The sequence below is a fragment of the Triplophysa rosa genome, linkage group LG8 (assembly GCF_024868665.1).
Source record: "Triplophysa rosa linkage group LG8, Trosa_1v2, whole genome shotgun sequence".
NCBI lineage: Eukaryota > Metazoa > Chordata > Actinopteri > Cypriniformes > Nemacheilidae > Triplophysa > Triplophysa rosa.
Window position 1 is genome coordinate 13,129,430 of NC_079897.1, and position 15,023 is coordinate 13,144,452.

Consider the following 15,023-nt stretch of genomic DNA (forward strand, 5'->3'; position numbering starts at 1 on the left):
GTAGTTACTAGTATTTTCGCAAGCAGTCTTCAACGAGTTCAAATAAAGTCTTAAATAAATGCAGAGAGTAGTGAAAATAGGAAGCACGTTAGACCTGCTTAGAGCGGCAGCTCTTAAAGGGGCGGCGTTCTTAAGCGTGCTAATCAAATGTTAAATGTTTGATGTTAATAAAAGAACAAAAGAAATAAAGAAATCAATGTGATTTTGTAGCTTTAATGAGGATTCTTCTGTATTTCATGTATTTAGCAGTAAAGACTGTAAAGTGTTCGAAAACTTTATTTATTTTCTGTATATTTCCTACCTGTTAGACAGGCACACTTATTATAATGGGTTTGATTAGTAGAATTTTTTTTAATAAAGACATCAGTTGCAAAGCCAACAATATTAGAATGTTGGCTTTCCTTCATAAAATGATGCTGTTAAAGATGCATGTGTTGTTTCTACTTTAATTTGGAGATAAAATTATTTGAATAATTATTTGATAATTAATTTGAAATTATTATAAAGTTAAAGTATATTTAAAAACATAAAAGCTGTGTGTGATTAGTTTGTTCATTTTTTTAATCGATTAACAGCACTAAAATAAACATGTTAAACAAAATAAATAGTGTATGATGTTTAATTTCACTATACGTGTGCGATTAATCGCAGTTATTCGCACGAAAAGGGTGCGATTAATCACGATTAAAAAATAAATCTGTTGACAGCCCTAATATTTATGTTAGCTAATGCATAAACTAATTGTTAACAAATAGCACCTTTTTTTGCCTCTGGACAAATAGCCAAGTGGGTTGCATGGCGACAAGTTGCACAATAGCGCTATGGGTAAAATGAATTCTGACTCTTGGTCCTTTCCTGACTGTTATTCTCTCTTACCCAATATCATTTTCTGTCCTCTATTCACTGTACTATTTCAGTTATAGATAATGTACTGCTGTAAAAGTAATTGAAAACAATGCCTTTGTCGTATTTGTAGATGGAAATTTTGATTCCTTTTGAGCTAATCCTGTGTGTTCCACAGATGAAAAAGAGGCATGCATGTTTTAAACAGCATGAGGGTGTGTATTAATGATGACAGAATTTTCATTTATATATATATTTATATATATTATACTGTTCCTTCAAAATTCAGACCACTGGGTTCGGGAACCAAGCGTAAATCATACATCAATGGTCGTCTTTAAAATGTATGCTGAAACTGTATGCTGTGTTTTATGTAACATCGACACAGAAGAGTCTGCTGCACATACTGAGGATCATATCATGTCAAGTAACATCCCCGCTGTGATGTGTGTTGTGCTGTAGGAACGTCTGCTACTCTCTCTGCTTCCCGCGCACATCGCTCGAGTCATGAAAGCCGAAATCATACAGAGGCTTCAGGGGCCAAAGTTTGGACAGGTGGAAAACACCAACAACTTCCATAATTTATATGTGCAACGTCACACCAACGTCAGGTGCGTTTTACGTCACTTTCTATTACAATCACCATGCACCACCAAATGACTGTTCTCATCACTGCTTATCACACTCATCATGAATCATAATTTAATAAGCGAAATGACCCCTCATTATGAAGCAGAGGTTGCATATGATTGTAGAACAGTAGAAAAAGACATTCATTTGCTCATATTTGATTGTCAATGATCTTGAGTACCTTTCTCGAGTAGGGGAGAGCACATTTTTTACCTTTTATTTTAGGCCACAGGCAACCTATCTGCCTACCCCTATAGAATAAGGGATGGTACTGTTGGTACATATTCAAATGTTTACAAATTAAAATATGCTGTCAGTTGTACCTATATTATTTTTTTACAATTAGTTAAATGAATGTTATGATAATAATCCTATTACACACCCAGTTTAAAGGTTTAGGTTTATGGTTTAGGTTAATATAATAAATGAATGCATATAATCTAAAGCATTATTCTTGAAAGCTTGATATTAATAATACAATAATAAAAAACATTTAATTATTAAATTGTTCAAATGAATAATTTGGACTGAATAATTAAAAAAGAGCAGGCCCAGCATACAGTATTTTATGTGGGATCTCAAGATGTTGGCCAGGGGGCGTATTACAGAAAGTTTCTTATCTGAGGTCTTAATTTAAAATATGATACGTTAAATTAGGATTTTTCACAAATTCGTATTACAGAAGCAAATCTTAACTTGATTTGGGATTCCTATCCTATCTTACAAAATCGTATCTTATCTCTAGTTAGGAAATCCTAAATTGCACCATCAAGCTCGGCAATCCACTTTCAGGTCTGTTACCAAGCAACCAACACTGCGCGAGCTGCTGATGAGGTAAACAAAATATAAAAAACAATACCGACAAGCATTTCATTTTAGTGCCGTGGAAATAGAAACTTTAATAAGTTTGGTAGAAAAGGCAAAGCAGATACTATTTGGAAAGTTTTCACACTCGCCCACTCACGAAGACAACGACAGGGAGTGGGCACGAGTTGATAATGTGTCTGCAGTGTCCGGCATTAACCGTACAGCTGAGGCTGTGAAGAAAAAGTTAACCACCCTTGCAAGCGAAACAAAAAAGAAAGCGGCCCTACAGGCAAGGGAGACGAAGAAAACGGGAGCAAGCTCCAAAGCGAACACAATGCTAAAACTTTACTTCTAAGTGCTTTGTCATCAAATTGTAACCCATCTTCAGGGTCCTCCAAGAGTCTTTCTTCCATTAAACATCTCCGGTCTTCATTTTGAATGATTAATAAATGTACAGTAATGCCATTGTTGGACAGCGCAATTGTGAGCTGTGAGTTTTCTGTTAGTTTTTAAATAATTTTGAAGTTAGGACAGCTGTGGGGTTGTCCTAAAGTTAAGACCGTTACAAAGATTATTTGTCAAGTTAAGATGCTTCTGTATTACCCCTTTCCTGTCTGTAGTTAAAATATGATTATGCATGTAGGAAGTGCTGTTCTGTAATGGGTTTTGTCTTAAATGAGGTCCTAACTGAAATTACCATGGTTACCAAACAGATAGGATAAGATTTTCAAGTTACGATCTTTCTATATTACGCCCCCTGGAGAATATTTCTGCAATTTCTAGGCAAAGTGTGACCACACTAAAGATAAAATATAACCAGTTTTTTATTTATTGTGTATTTTTTATTTATTGTGTATTTTTTAGTCCCAGCATAATTCTCATATTTCCATTTGTGTTATTCTATAGTTTTCATGTGTTGAAAAATATGAATAAGTGGGTGAGTGAGTGACCCTAAACTTTAGAACGGCACCGTATATTATATGTACTGTGTATTATATTTTTTTTATTTCTAGTGATATGTTTGTCCTCGCAGCCCTGGTAAAATTTTAAATGGTAAACACTGTAAAAATCTGTCATTCATGTTAAGTTTTTAAACAGTCTAAAGAAATATTGACAAAAAAACATGTATACCTAGAAATTATTTTAGGGTTACATGTTTCTCACAGAGACGAACAGTGATCTTTACTGAACTACACAATTGACTACAGAAATTTAAGTGTTCTACACTTAAAACTTCAGCTACTTTCTTTACAGTTGTTGGAGTAACACATTCATTTGTATCCCATTTATTCTAATGTCTCAGTCTTACAAGACTCTTTTACTCGTGTGACATTCTGAAGTGTAACGAGACCTGCAACTTGCTCCTCAAGCTTTCATTCTCTGCTTGACAGAAACTTTAGCAGAAGGCTGTTGATGTCTGTAATGTACTGAAATGGAAAGGTCAGAGTTGTACAAGAACACAAAATAACCCTGTTAAACAATGTCTGAGACACAGAACTCAACATTCTGAGAGACGTTTCCTGAGCATTCTGGGGTTTATCTTGTCTTGGTTTGGGGATAACTTTATCATTAGCTATCAGTAAAAAATCAGCAAAGTCTCTCCTGAAAACATCAATTTGTTCATGCTTGATATGTTCTCTTACAGCATTTTGTATGCTGATATTGTTGGATTCACCCGATTGGCCAGCGATTGCTCACCCGGAGAGCTGGTCCATATGTTGAATGAACTGTTTGGCAAATTTGATCAGATTGCCAAGGTAAGATAACAATGCATCAATTCTGCTTGACGATACAAAAATGACAATACAATTTTGCTTCATTTTCTCTATTGACACAGATGTGTAGCAGTGCATTTTATGTTGGCTTGACAAGATTTTACTTTTCAAATCTCAAACAAATGTGGATTATTTTATATGTAAACAAAATGTGTGAAATAATGTTGTGGAACCCAAAAATGGCATTATGTTAGTGACTGACAGCCTCGGTCACAATTTACTTTCATTGTATAGGGACAATAAGAGTCAGCATTCTTTAAAACTACTTCTTTTGTGTTCTATATGTTCCTTCTGTTGAAGACATGATCATTTTTGTGTTTCAGGAAAATGAATGTATGAGAATTAAAATTCTTGGGGACTGTTATTACTGTGTATCTGGCCTCCCAGAGTCCTTGCCAAACCATGCCAAAAACTGTGTGAAGATGGGCCTGGATATGTGTGAAGCTATTAAGTGAGTTATGTACACGCTCTTCATTAAACTATATTTCCATAGGGCTTGTTCATCTTCTGGGTTTCTTGAGTTTGCCAGATTTTTAGTCACTGATCTGTACTATTTTCACAATTATTTACCAAATGCAAACCTGTTCACACATTTGTCTCTGATCATGACACATACTGTCATCAGTGACGCATGCAGCTGTATGTGATTCTCCATATTATGAGCATTATTAATATAATTGTACAATTCTTGGTGTTCAGTAGATTACTGATGGCATGATCTACTGGGCCTGAATTTATTTAACTATTCAAGTGACATTATTTATTTTAACAACATATTTATATGTAGTATATGTGTTTAAATGTGCAATTAAATATATGTCACATTCGTTTTTTAAGTATTTTAAATGCACCTGTCCGTCATTGCTGCATATTCTGACTAAAATCTAAATATGTAAATAATTGTACACTGTAAAATAAATGTAATTTTACAGAATTTGTACAGAAAGATTTTTCACGTAAAATGTAAAAAAAACATTTTTTACTGTTTTTTTACAGATTTTTGGGTATTTTTGAAATACGGTCAAAAACATAAAATTTCAGAAAAAGACTGCAAATTTACTAGAAAAACTGGTAAAACATGTTATTTTACAGGGAAAACTGTAAAATATTTTTTTAACAGTTTATTTTTTAAATGCTCAAAAACTGTAAAATTACAGAAAAAGACAGCAAATTTACTAGAAAAACAGGGAAACAATTTTTTAGATATCTTTATTCTGTCATTTTACAGGGAAAAAAATATTTTACGGTTTATTAAAATATCATTTTTTTACTGATTTTTTCATAGCATAAAATTAAATGTTTTATTCTAAACGGTTGGCATGGCACCCCTGGAATATGATGGAATTGGGCAGATTTTAGTCCTCTGTATGGAGAGGCTGACTGGTCCCGGCCCACCGCCACTGTGAGAGACACGATACCCGTCCATCCTGATAATGAGTCAGAGGTCTCTGAGGTCAGACTGTGGTAAATGACTGCCGCTCAGTCTAGACGAGAGCTAGAGCTGTCTTTTCTTATCTCCGACCTGCTCTGCAGAAGCCTGGAAGAATCCTATCTTTAAATTAGCAGTTGCTGCTAAATTGTGGTGGTGGAAAACATGCTGTGAATTTCTGTCTAAAGAAAGAATCACATTATGGTTAGAAGCAAATAGGAGAGTGTCAACAGTGATGTAAAAATTGATGGAAAATAATTTATTATTATTACTCTATGTTTGGAGTGTATGATCTAAATCACTAATAAGACACACTAGCGCAGATTCCAATATATATGTGTATTGTAATACAGAATTTGCAATAAAATGCCATATATTTTATTATACTACATTGCAGCCAGAGACATCCTATCATATTTGAAGGTGTTTTGAGAGCAAAAAGCAACAAACCCAACCTGGGTCCAGTTGCATAAACTTAGCCGCTAAGTTAATTAGTTAGTACTTACTTTTCATATTTCAGTTAGCCCAATCTACCTTTTTATGTAAATGATTTAAAGAAGTTATGACAAGTCTTGAAGAAAAAAATGAGATAACTAACTTCCAACACCGCATCCTAACCAAACGCGATGCAACGCTGCGACACGTGATAAAGGGTATCTTTTCCATGTTAATCAGAGGTTTTGTCCTAACAAACAGCTCCGCCCACACAACGATCTCATTCGATGTAAGTTCTGCACCTCATGAATAATAATCGCCAAGCATGGATGATGACAGGCTATATACACTTGATTACATACATTTAGATTCTGAAATTATAGCATTGCACTCTTCAGCTGCAGCGTGAGAGGGTGCGTGGACAGAGAAAAACTGTTCAGATTGGCTGTGTTTTGTGATTGATTGTCGCATCCCGCCCCTTTTTCGCGTTCGGTATGGACAAACAAATTGCTTATCGCAAGAATCTCATCGCATCGCATTTGGTTAGGATGTGGTGTTAGACTAGTCTAAGCAGTTTATGCAACCGGCCCAGATCTTATGGGACAATAATTGTTACAAGGTGGTGATTTTGTATGAATTTGTATTATTTGAATTGTACAAAAACATGCAATTATTTAAAAAGGCAAGAATGAAGCCAAACCCAAACCGTACAAATGAATACAAATTAGCCACCTCATAAAATAGTTATGAATTGCCATGAGATTGTGCTGAAAAAAAACGCAGACCATCACCACTTGAACGCTACACAGTCTGGGACAGAAGATCCAGGGTGCAGAATGAAAACTTGCCAAATGATGCTTTAAGTTAAACTGTAGTGTGTTTGTGATTCAAATCAAAAACTTCAAAAGAAAATTTACCATACAGTACATTATCGTCTTCACCTTTTTGTTACAAATGTCACAAAAACAGTTAAAGAATACTTTTATTGTGATAGTGAGTAAAAAAGATGCATTATTTTTACAGTTTAATGGCTGGTCAATTTTAGCATTATTTAATTCGTACATTATTGCAAAAAGTTGATTTTGAATGAAAGCCACATCTGAAATGGGACGATGTTTGTTTAGACTTTTGTTCATTCAAACAACATTCAAAAGGTCACACATTTGAAAAGGTCAGAGCCATATCTCTTGTCCAAATGTATTTGTAATCACACCTTGCAGGGTTCAATCAATCCTCTGATATTTGTGTTTATTGATATGATATGGACGTTCATTCAGCAATCTCTTTTCTGTATAGGAAAGTACGGGACGCCACAGGTGTGGATATAAACATGCGAGTGGGTGTTCACTCCGGGAATGTTCTCTGCGGTGTGATTGGCCTCCAGAAATGGCAGTATGATGTATGGTCACATGATGTGACTTTAGCCAATCACATGGAAGCTGGAGGTGTACCTGGGTAAGCTATTGTGTTCATTTATAATGTTAAATAATTGTTGTAAAGGACAGTTCTTTTCTATTTTTACACAAGTGTAATATAAATCTTAGGGGTCCACAGAATGTGTCTATGTACCACAGATCTTTTATTATACCATGCTTTAAATGCCCAGTTTTGCATGTGAGGAGAAACGTTTTAGTGTGTGTCTCTTTAAGTGCAAATGAGCTGCTAGTCTCCACCCCCTTTCCAGCAGAAAACCAAAGCCACTAGATAGAAAGCCTGCAATCTTTTTATAGCCAATAAAGCGTAACGGCTAATACTAAGGAAAGGAGACCAGAGGCTATGGATGTCAATAGATGTTGTTAGCCATTACGCTTTCTGCAATTTGAGGTGTTACAGACACTTCTATCTCCCTATAATAAGAATATCTCTGGCAGGGCTGTGAGTCTGTGCTTCTAATGACAAAACAAGAAAGAAGGGTCATATAAAGTGAATGAGAAACACTACTGTGTCTCGTCTTTAAACACAAAACACAAGCAAACAAACTCCTAACAATCTCGTCACGTTTTGTGAAAGTACACATGACAAACCCGTTGCGTGTTTACAAACCATACACATTGCTTTCTATGTGTGGCGTTTTCTATAAGTGAATGTAACGTAACGTTACACAGGACAAACCCATCATGTGTTTACAAACCATACACATTGCTTTCTATATGTGAAAGTACTGAAGACAAACCTGCCGCGTGTTTACAAACCATACACATTGCTTTCTATATGTGAAAGTACTCAAGACAAACGTGTTGCATTTTCTATAAGTGAAAGTAACATTACACAGGACAATCCCATTGTGTGTTTACAAACCATACACATTGCTTTCTATATGTGACAGTACTCAAGACAAACCCGTTGCGTGTTTACAAACCATACACATTGCTTTCTATAAGTGAAAGTACTCAAGACAAACGTGTTGCGTTTTCTATAAGTGAAAGTAATGTTATACAGGACAAACCCATCGCGTGTTTACAAACCATACACATTGCTTTCTATATGTGACAGTACTCAAGACAAACCCGTCGCGTGTTTACAAACCATACACATTGCTTTCTACGAGTGAACAGACAAACGTGTCACAGTGACATTTTACCAACCTTTTCACAAGTTGACACAGGGTCCCCAAGGTCTTTAAAAATATCCGTACTAAGAATGTCTTTATCTGCAGCTTTGCCTCGTTCAGTCTGGAGGATTTCCATTGAAAATCAAATAAATCCATTGCTCTCTTGTGTCCTTTGAGGCTGGGACTCTAAACAGTGTTCTGTGCTGGTCTGTGCAGCCAACAACAGAACAGTTAGTATGCTTTGCTCGAACTTTTGCCATGGTGTCGGAACTAATACACTTATGTCGCTTGCGAAAAAAAAATGGCGGCAGCGCAATGGGTGGAAACATTCAGATTAAGGGGCGGAAATATTATAATAAGAACCTGTAGCTGCGTCAGAAAGGGTGCGAAATCTGCTCGGCTCGTTTTCTCATAGGCTTGCAGAGATAGGCTTACATAAATAAAGTTACTGGGTTGTCATTTTTCACGTTTTCTGAGTTGGTAGATGCAGCAGATACCCGATTATAGCACTTAGACACGGAAAAAGTCAGATTTTCATGAAAAGACCCCTTTAATAATTACATGCTTGAAGGTGCATTCAGTAATTTTGAATTACTATTTATTTATGCATGATATTTATTTATTCTCACATGAGGGATTTTTGCTCAGTGCATCTTTAATGTAGTCAGTATTCATATTATATCACTATTCAGTCTTAATTATATATTTTTTAATAAACAGACGAGTCCACATCACCTCAGAAACACTAGAGCACTTGAATGGGGCGTATAAAGTTGAAGATGGAAATGGCCAGGAACGGGATCCTTATCTAAAGGAGCATGGAGTTATAACCTACTTGGTGATCAACCCGAAGGTGTGAGAAACTGAAACAAATGAAAACAATAACTATACCCAAATCTAGTTTCCGACTAATCTCATCTATGAGTCATTAAAAAGCATAATAAGAATAAAAAAGACGTTTCTTAACTTCCTGAAGGCATCTGAGAAGGTTTGTTGTGGAATTTCTTGTTAGGCTGAAAGGAAGAGTCCTCAACATTACAACAGACCCAGACACACCATGTATGGAGCTAAGATGAGAGCTTCAGTGAGGATGACCAGATACCTGGAGTCCTGGGGTGCAGCCAAACCCTTCGCTAACCTTCACCATCGAGACAGCATGACCAATGAGAATGGCAAGATCAACACTGCTGTGAGCCACCTATCAGACATTATAAACATAAAAACACTACAATTTTTTTAAAAAAGTGTATTTGTCGGTTTTTAAAGTATGTGAAGTGTATCACATGATGCCTTTGTTTCAAACTGTAAAAAACTGTAAATGCAATGGGAATTGCTCTTACTTCTATAGCTACTCACCAGCCACTTCTTTAACAGGATGTCCCTATGGGCCAGTATCACTTTCAAAGACGTTCGGAGAGGTAATTTAGACCCTTCATCTTTTTCCAGTAGTCACATTTGTGCATACTAACAGGCAGTAGGTGACTTATTAGCTCTGTTCCAACACCGACTGTAGTGACAGATTTAGACAGCGAATCAGAGCGCCACACAAATAGCACTCTGCAAGAGAGACTAAAGCCGCGGTCACACTTGACTTTTCGTTCCATTGACTTCCATTCATACGCATGCTAATGCGTCAGACCGGAAACGCAAGCCCGTCCGAAGATATTTTGCATTTCGCTGCGTAGCAAAGTTCAAGTTTGTTGAACTCTGACCTGCTTATTCGCGTCACATGAGTGCGTGAGACCAATAGAAGATCAAAACGTCACAGCGTGAACTCTCGGTAAAATGGAGGAATCGCTTTCGGCCATTTTCTTACCACCGTCTGAACGAATTTTGCATGCTCAAAGACAAGTCTGACTGCGGCATAATGCAGCGTTTAGAGGTTGGAAAAAAACAAGTTTAAATGTACTACCTGCGACCTTAATGCTTTCTAGTAAATTATACATTACAACATGGTAAAGAGCATCAAAACTGTATTTATTAATTAATAAAATGTACATAACAGACTTTGTATCAGATCATTTCGTGCTGTAAGAATAATTTAAAGTTTGTTTTTACAATATCACTTAAGAGAAACATCTTGGGTGTCACCCTGAGGATCGATCTGTCCCAAGTACACAGGTCGAATATCTGACTTTGAGTGTTGTTAAAACTCAAGGTGGGAAATATCCCGAAGTCAAGTTGTCTTGAGCACAGCATTAGTGTTAGCCTTTTTATAGTAATGCTGCAATTCTCTAAAAAGCATAAAAATACATATCAAACACAAATGTTATGTAAAATGATTTAGTTTTGATTACATAATTACTTATCAGTATGATGAAATCATATTTTCTTTTGTCTTGTCCATCAACATCATACAATAAGCCCCGCGTATCTGTTTACTTATAGCAATATGTGGTCCTGGTGTTATTGTGAACGATTTGTTCGTTATTTCAGTTAGAACAAATAAATAAAATTAAGTAATATGATTAGTTTCCTCTAATGTCAATTTAGATAATGTTGGTCAAAAGTAAATACATTAAGGTCAGGCAATTTACTATGAATAAAAGTCTCAAACGTGCGTTTTCTTTATTGAATGTCCTATTTCACTGCCATACGTCACATTACACAAATTAAACAGGCTGTGAAAAGAGGATTCACCTTGACTTCATGTCAGGTGTCCTGAGAGATGCTGCATGTGTGGGCTATTATAGTATTTATGTACAGAAATATGTGTATAATTGAAGTAAACAGTAAAAAAATATTAGCGTATGAGAAAGAATCCTTGAGACATTGTCATTTATATGTCTGTGTGTCTTTTTAGAACCAAATCTCAGAAGAAACGTTTCGAGGAGGAACTCAATGAGAGGATGATCCGAACTATTGATGGCATCAATTCCCAAAAGTACACAGCACTTGTCTCGTATTCATGCATAACACTTAATATTGTAGTTCTCATTGTGGCCTGATTTGATCTATTTTGTGGGTTTTTATTTCCATAGACAGTGGCTCAAATCAGAGGACATTCAAAGAATATCATTGTTTTTCCACAACAAAGCATTGGAAAAAGAGGTAAGCTTCTGCACAGCGGCAGCCATTGTTTACTTGAGCTAGACATCCATAGTTGATCAATTATACATCAATATACATAGCAATAATTGAATTGCAAACCTGTTCTTAAGAATGAGATGGATGAATGAATCGAGTCAATTCAAACATGTGAGATGCTAAATGAGAACAGTGTGTTCTTTCTCCTGCAGTACAGAGCCATGACACTGCCAGCCTTCAAATATTACATCACATGTGCCTGCCTCATATTCTTCTGCATCTTCATCGTGCAGATCCTGGTCCTGCCCAAGTATGTTCAGTTATCACCTACGTCTATGTTTGCCATAACAGTGTCAGATGTTTTTGTTTTGTTTTAAAAGGAGCAATATTATGAGATATACAACTTTCTTCATTTTTACAGAAGTACTGTGTAGACACATTGTAACTTTCAGAGCTCAAAACGTTCCCCACAGTCCAATAAAGCATTTATTAAAACAGGGCCTGTATGTATAAAGCATCTTAGAGTAAAAATGTACTCTTACGTGTGTAAAAATTCTAAGAATGACATCATTTTACTCTTATTCCTAGATTTAAGAAAACATGTGATTCATAAAGTTTCCTAAGTGTTAAGACTAGGTCTCAGCTAGCTCCTAAATTATTTAGGAGAGCTGAAGAGGTCTCCTAACCTAGTTAAGAGTAACAAGATGGCAGAACAGAGGCAGATACCATGGACTTTACAACAAAGAAACAATGTATTGGAATGATATGATGACAGGGAGTACATGAAATAATATAATAATATAAAAAAATGTTAAATTATTTTTTTAAGGATTTGCAGCTTTGGTCTTTTCTTTATGTACTATAATAGGGTGTGATTCAGCATCTTAATTATTTAAATTAACTGTTAAAACTCAATTAAAAGTGTATGAAACCAAGCCAAAATGGATATATATTTGTAATATTTTTGCGCAATTTTTGAAACTGCAATTTTTAACTTTTGCATCTCTGTCGACATCTCTGTTTGAAAAATGAAATTGCAGGTTACTTTTTGTATTTATCTTCATATGGGTTGAAGTCAACCGATGTTAAATTTCACACAAAATCGTACAGCTCAGTATGTCAATCACTAGTATAAGCTTACCATTGTAAATCAGGGGAAGGTAGGCAGACAGTTTTCAGCACTCATTTTTATGTACATGCCCAATAACAAAATTTTATATAAGTTATGAATTGCAGCTGTATATGAAGAGTTTGGTTCCAAAACGCAATAAACGCCATTTAAAAAAAAAAGTTTCAAAATCAGTATTGTATCAGGTGCATCATTGAAAAGTCACTTTTTAATTTTACGCAAAATGCGATATCCGCCATGTTATTCTGTCATGTTTTCTCACTTTCTTTCCAAACCGCAATATACGCCAGTCTCACTTCTCTGCAGAATGCGATATGTCCGCTCAACCAATCACAGCACACCATTCCACGCATTGTAAACAGTAATGGCGGCGCTCTGAATGTGGTCGGCATCCTAGTTTTCGTGATCTACTTTGTGTTTAACAAACAAACAAAAAAATGAATATTTTTGACGGCATCGATGAACCTGTGCTGGTTTCTGCGGTGGGGAAGAAACATAAACCATCGAAATCTAATCATTTACGTGATGAGATTAAGAAGATGAGGCACTAAATTATAGCATTAAAAAGATGACACGTTGAATTCATTTTAGGAGCGATGACTGATTGAATGTATTTTTAGTCCAGTGCCTATATGTAAGATTAATAATGTATTGAGTTCTGAGGATGTCATATGTGGATCAACTCACTTTGTTGTGTATTTTCAACAGTTTTAATGTGGAAAAATAACTTTTATATTGATTCAATGGATTTATTGCTTTTTGGTGAAAAATTATCAGTTTTTATAATAAATCTTTTAAAATCAAAATCTGGATTTGAATTTGAATTTTTTATGTTACTAGAACCTAAAGATGCTTTGTGAAACTTTGAAACAGAAAATAGTGGTTTTCATCTTGCCACTTTCTTTGTAAAGAAAACACATTTTTACTCAAATTAATCAAAATGGATTTATAGCGTTTTGGAACCAAACTCTTCATATATAAATTAATTAATATATATATATATATATATATATATATATGAATGTACTGTCTGAATTAAGTAATGTCTGAATTCAGTCATGAATAAATGGTGCCATGCTGCTCTGCCTTCACCCTTGCCGGCTCCCTATTGGCTGGTTCAGAGGTCAAGGGTGGCCATTTTGTGTTTAAATCATTGTAGTTCTTAATTTACAACACTTAAGTCAGAACTTAAGAATCAGTCTTAAACTTTACTGAAAGTTGCTTTTAGGTTCTTTATAAAAGGCTCCTACTCTTAAAAAAGACCTACTTCTTACTAAGATTTTTTTTGACACTTAAGTCAAAGTTTAAGACAACTCGAGAGCATTTTTGAGAAGTTTTATACATACGGGCCCTGAGTTTGCATGAAAGATAGGGCCCTATGAGATCCGTTAAATTTTTTCACAAATTCAGTTTTATTTTTTCACAAATTCTGTTTATTCAGCTTTAATTTTTCTGGATTCTGTGTTTTCCATCTTTTACTATACAATAATGATATATTTGCCCACATATTACCATTTAAATTGTATTAAAAAACCTACAGCACATGGAAAAACAGTAAAAATAGGGTATAATGTACAACTATGGTAATAAACCAGTATCTTACCAGTACTTTTTTTTCTGTTTTTAGGTCTACAAAATTTTAGTACTATTTTTTCAATCAAGTAATATTTTTTAATAATAAGTACTATTTACTTCAATTTACTAAAGTAAATAATAAACTCAGTGGTCGAATTACAAAAAAAATTGCAGGTGTGTTATAACATGTTTTATACAGTCTATGGTTATAACTTGTTCAAGTTAATCTGACTTTTATTTTGGCGGGTCGCTGCAAAAAGTGTTCAGTTCATGTGTGCGCGTCCTCCTTATAACCGCGTCACTCTTTCATTCGACACGCAAAACAAGCATATTACATATTTAAACAGCATCTGTAACGTTATCTATAGCACAATTTGAATTTTGTTAGCTGTTCAGCACTAGTTTCTGGTTAAGTAATAATGCATTTCGAAGATTCCGTGCCATTCTGCGCTATACAGCAACTGTCTACAGAACACAGGTCTCAGTGCTGTTGCTCATTTTACTTGCAAATTTAGCCATTTATTAACCTTTTTGGTAGCATTATGCCTCCAGGCAACATAACTTGTTTCAGTCTTTAAAAAAAAAACATACCCATTTAATTGGTCAATGCTTTTCAAGAAAAAAACCTTAATATTGCCTTGATCATTCTTTTAAATTAGAATGATCTTTTGCATGGTTTTGTAATGCATTTATAAAATAATAATAATAAAATAAAAGTGTTTATTTATATTGTTATAGTGTCCAATTTTAAGCAAGAAAAACATCAGAAATCATTTTTATCTCATGGATGTTATATGTACTCACGGTACCTAGAGGGTTAAA

General features: G+C 35.0%; 1 protein-coding gene across 6 annotated transcripts in view; it reads left to right on the forward strand.

Annotated features, from left to right (window-relative positions):
- adcy2a (adenylate cyclase 2a) overlaps window positions 1-15,023 on the forward strand; it is a 157,658-nt gene that overhangs the window by 115,515 nt on the left and 27,120 nt on the right. For all 6 annotated transcript variants that reach the window (XM_057339805.1, XM_057339806.1, XM_057339804.1 and 3 more), the window contains 10 exons: window positions 1,306-1,454; window positions 3,926-4,037; window positions 4,379-4,506; window positions 7,216-7,374; window positions 9,191-9,323; window positions 9,483-9,659; window positions 9,845-9,888; window positions 11,274-11,354; window positions 11,452-11,521; window positions 11,710-11,807. In XM_057339805.1, the coding sequence (XP_057195788.1) occupies window positions 1,306-1,454; window positions 3,926-4,037; window positions 4,379-4,506; window positions 7,216-7,374; window positions 9,191-9,323; window positions 9,483-9,659; window positions 9,845-9,888; window positions 11,274-11,354; window positions 11,452-11,521; window positions 11,710-11,807 (1,151 nt within the window). The remainder of the gene's footprint in view (window positions 1-1,305; window positions 1,455-3,925; window positions 4,038-4,378; window positions 4,507-7,215; window positions 7,375-9,190; window positions 9,324-9,482; window positions 9,660-9,844; window positions 9,889-11,273; window positions 11,355-11,451; window positions 11,522-11,709; window positions 11,808-15,023) is intronic.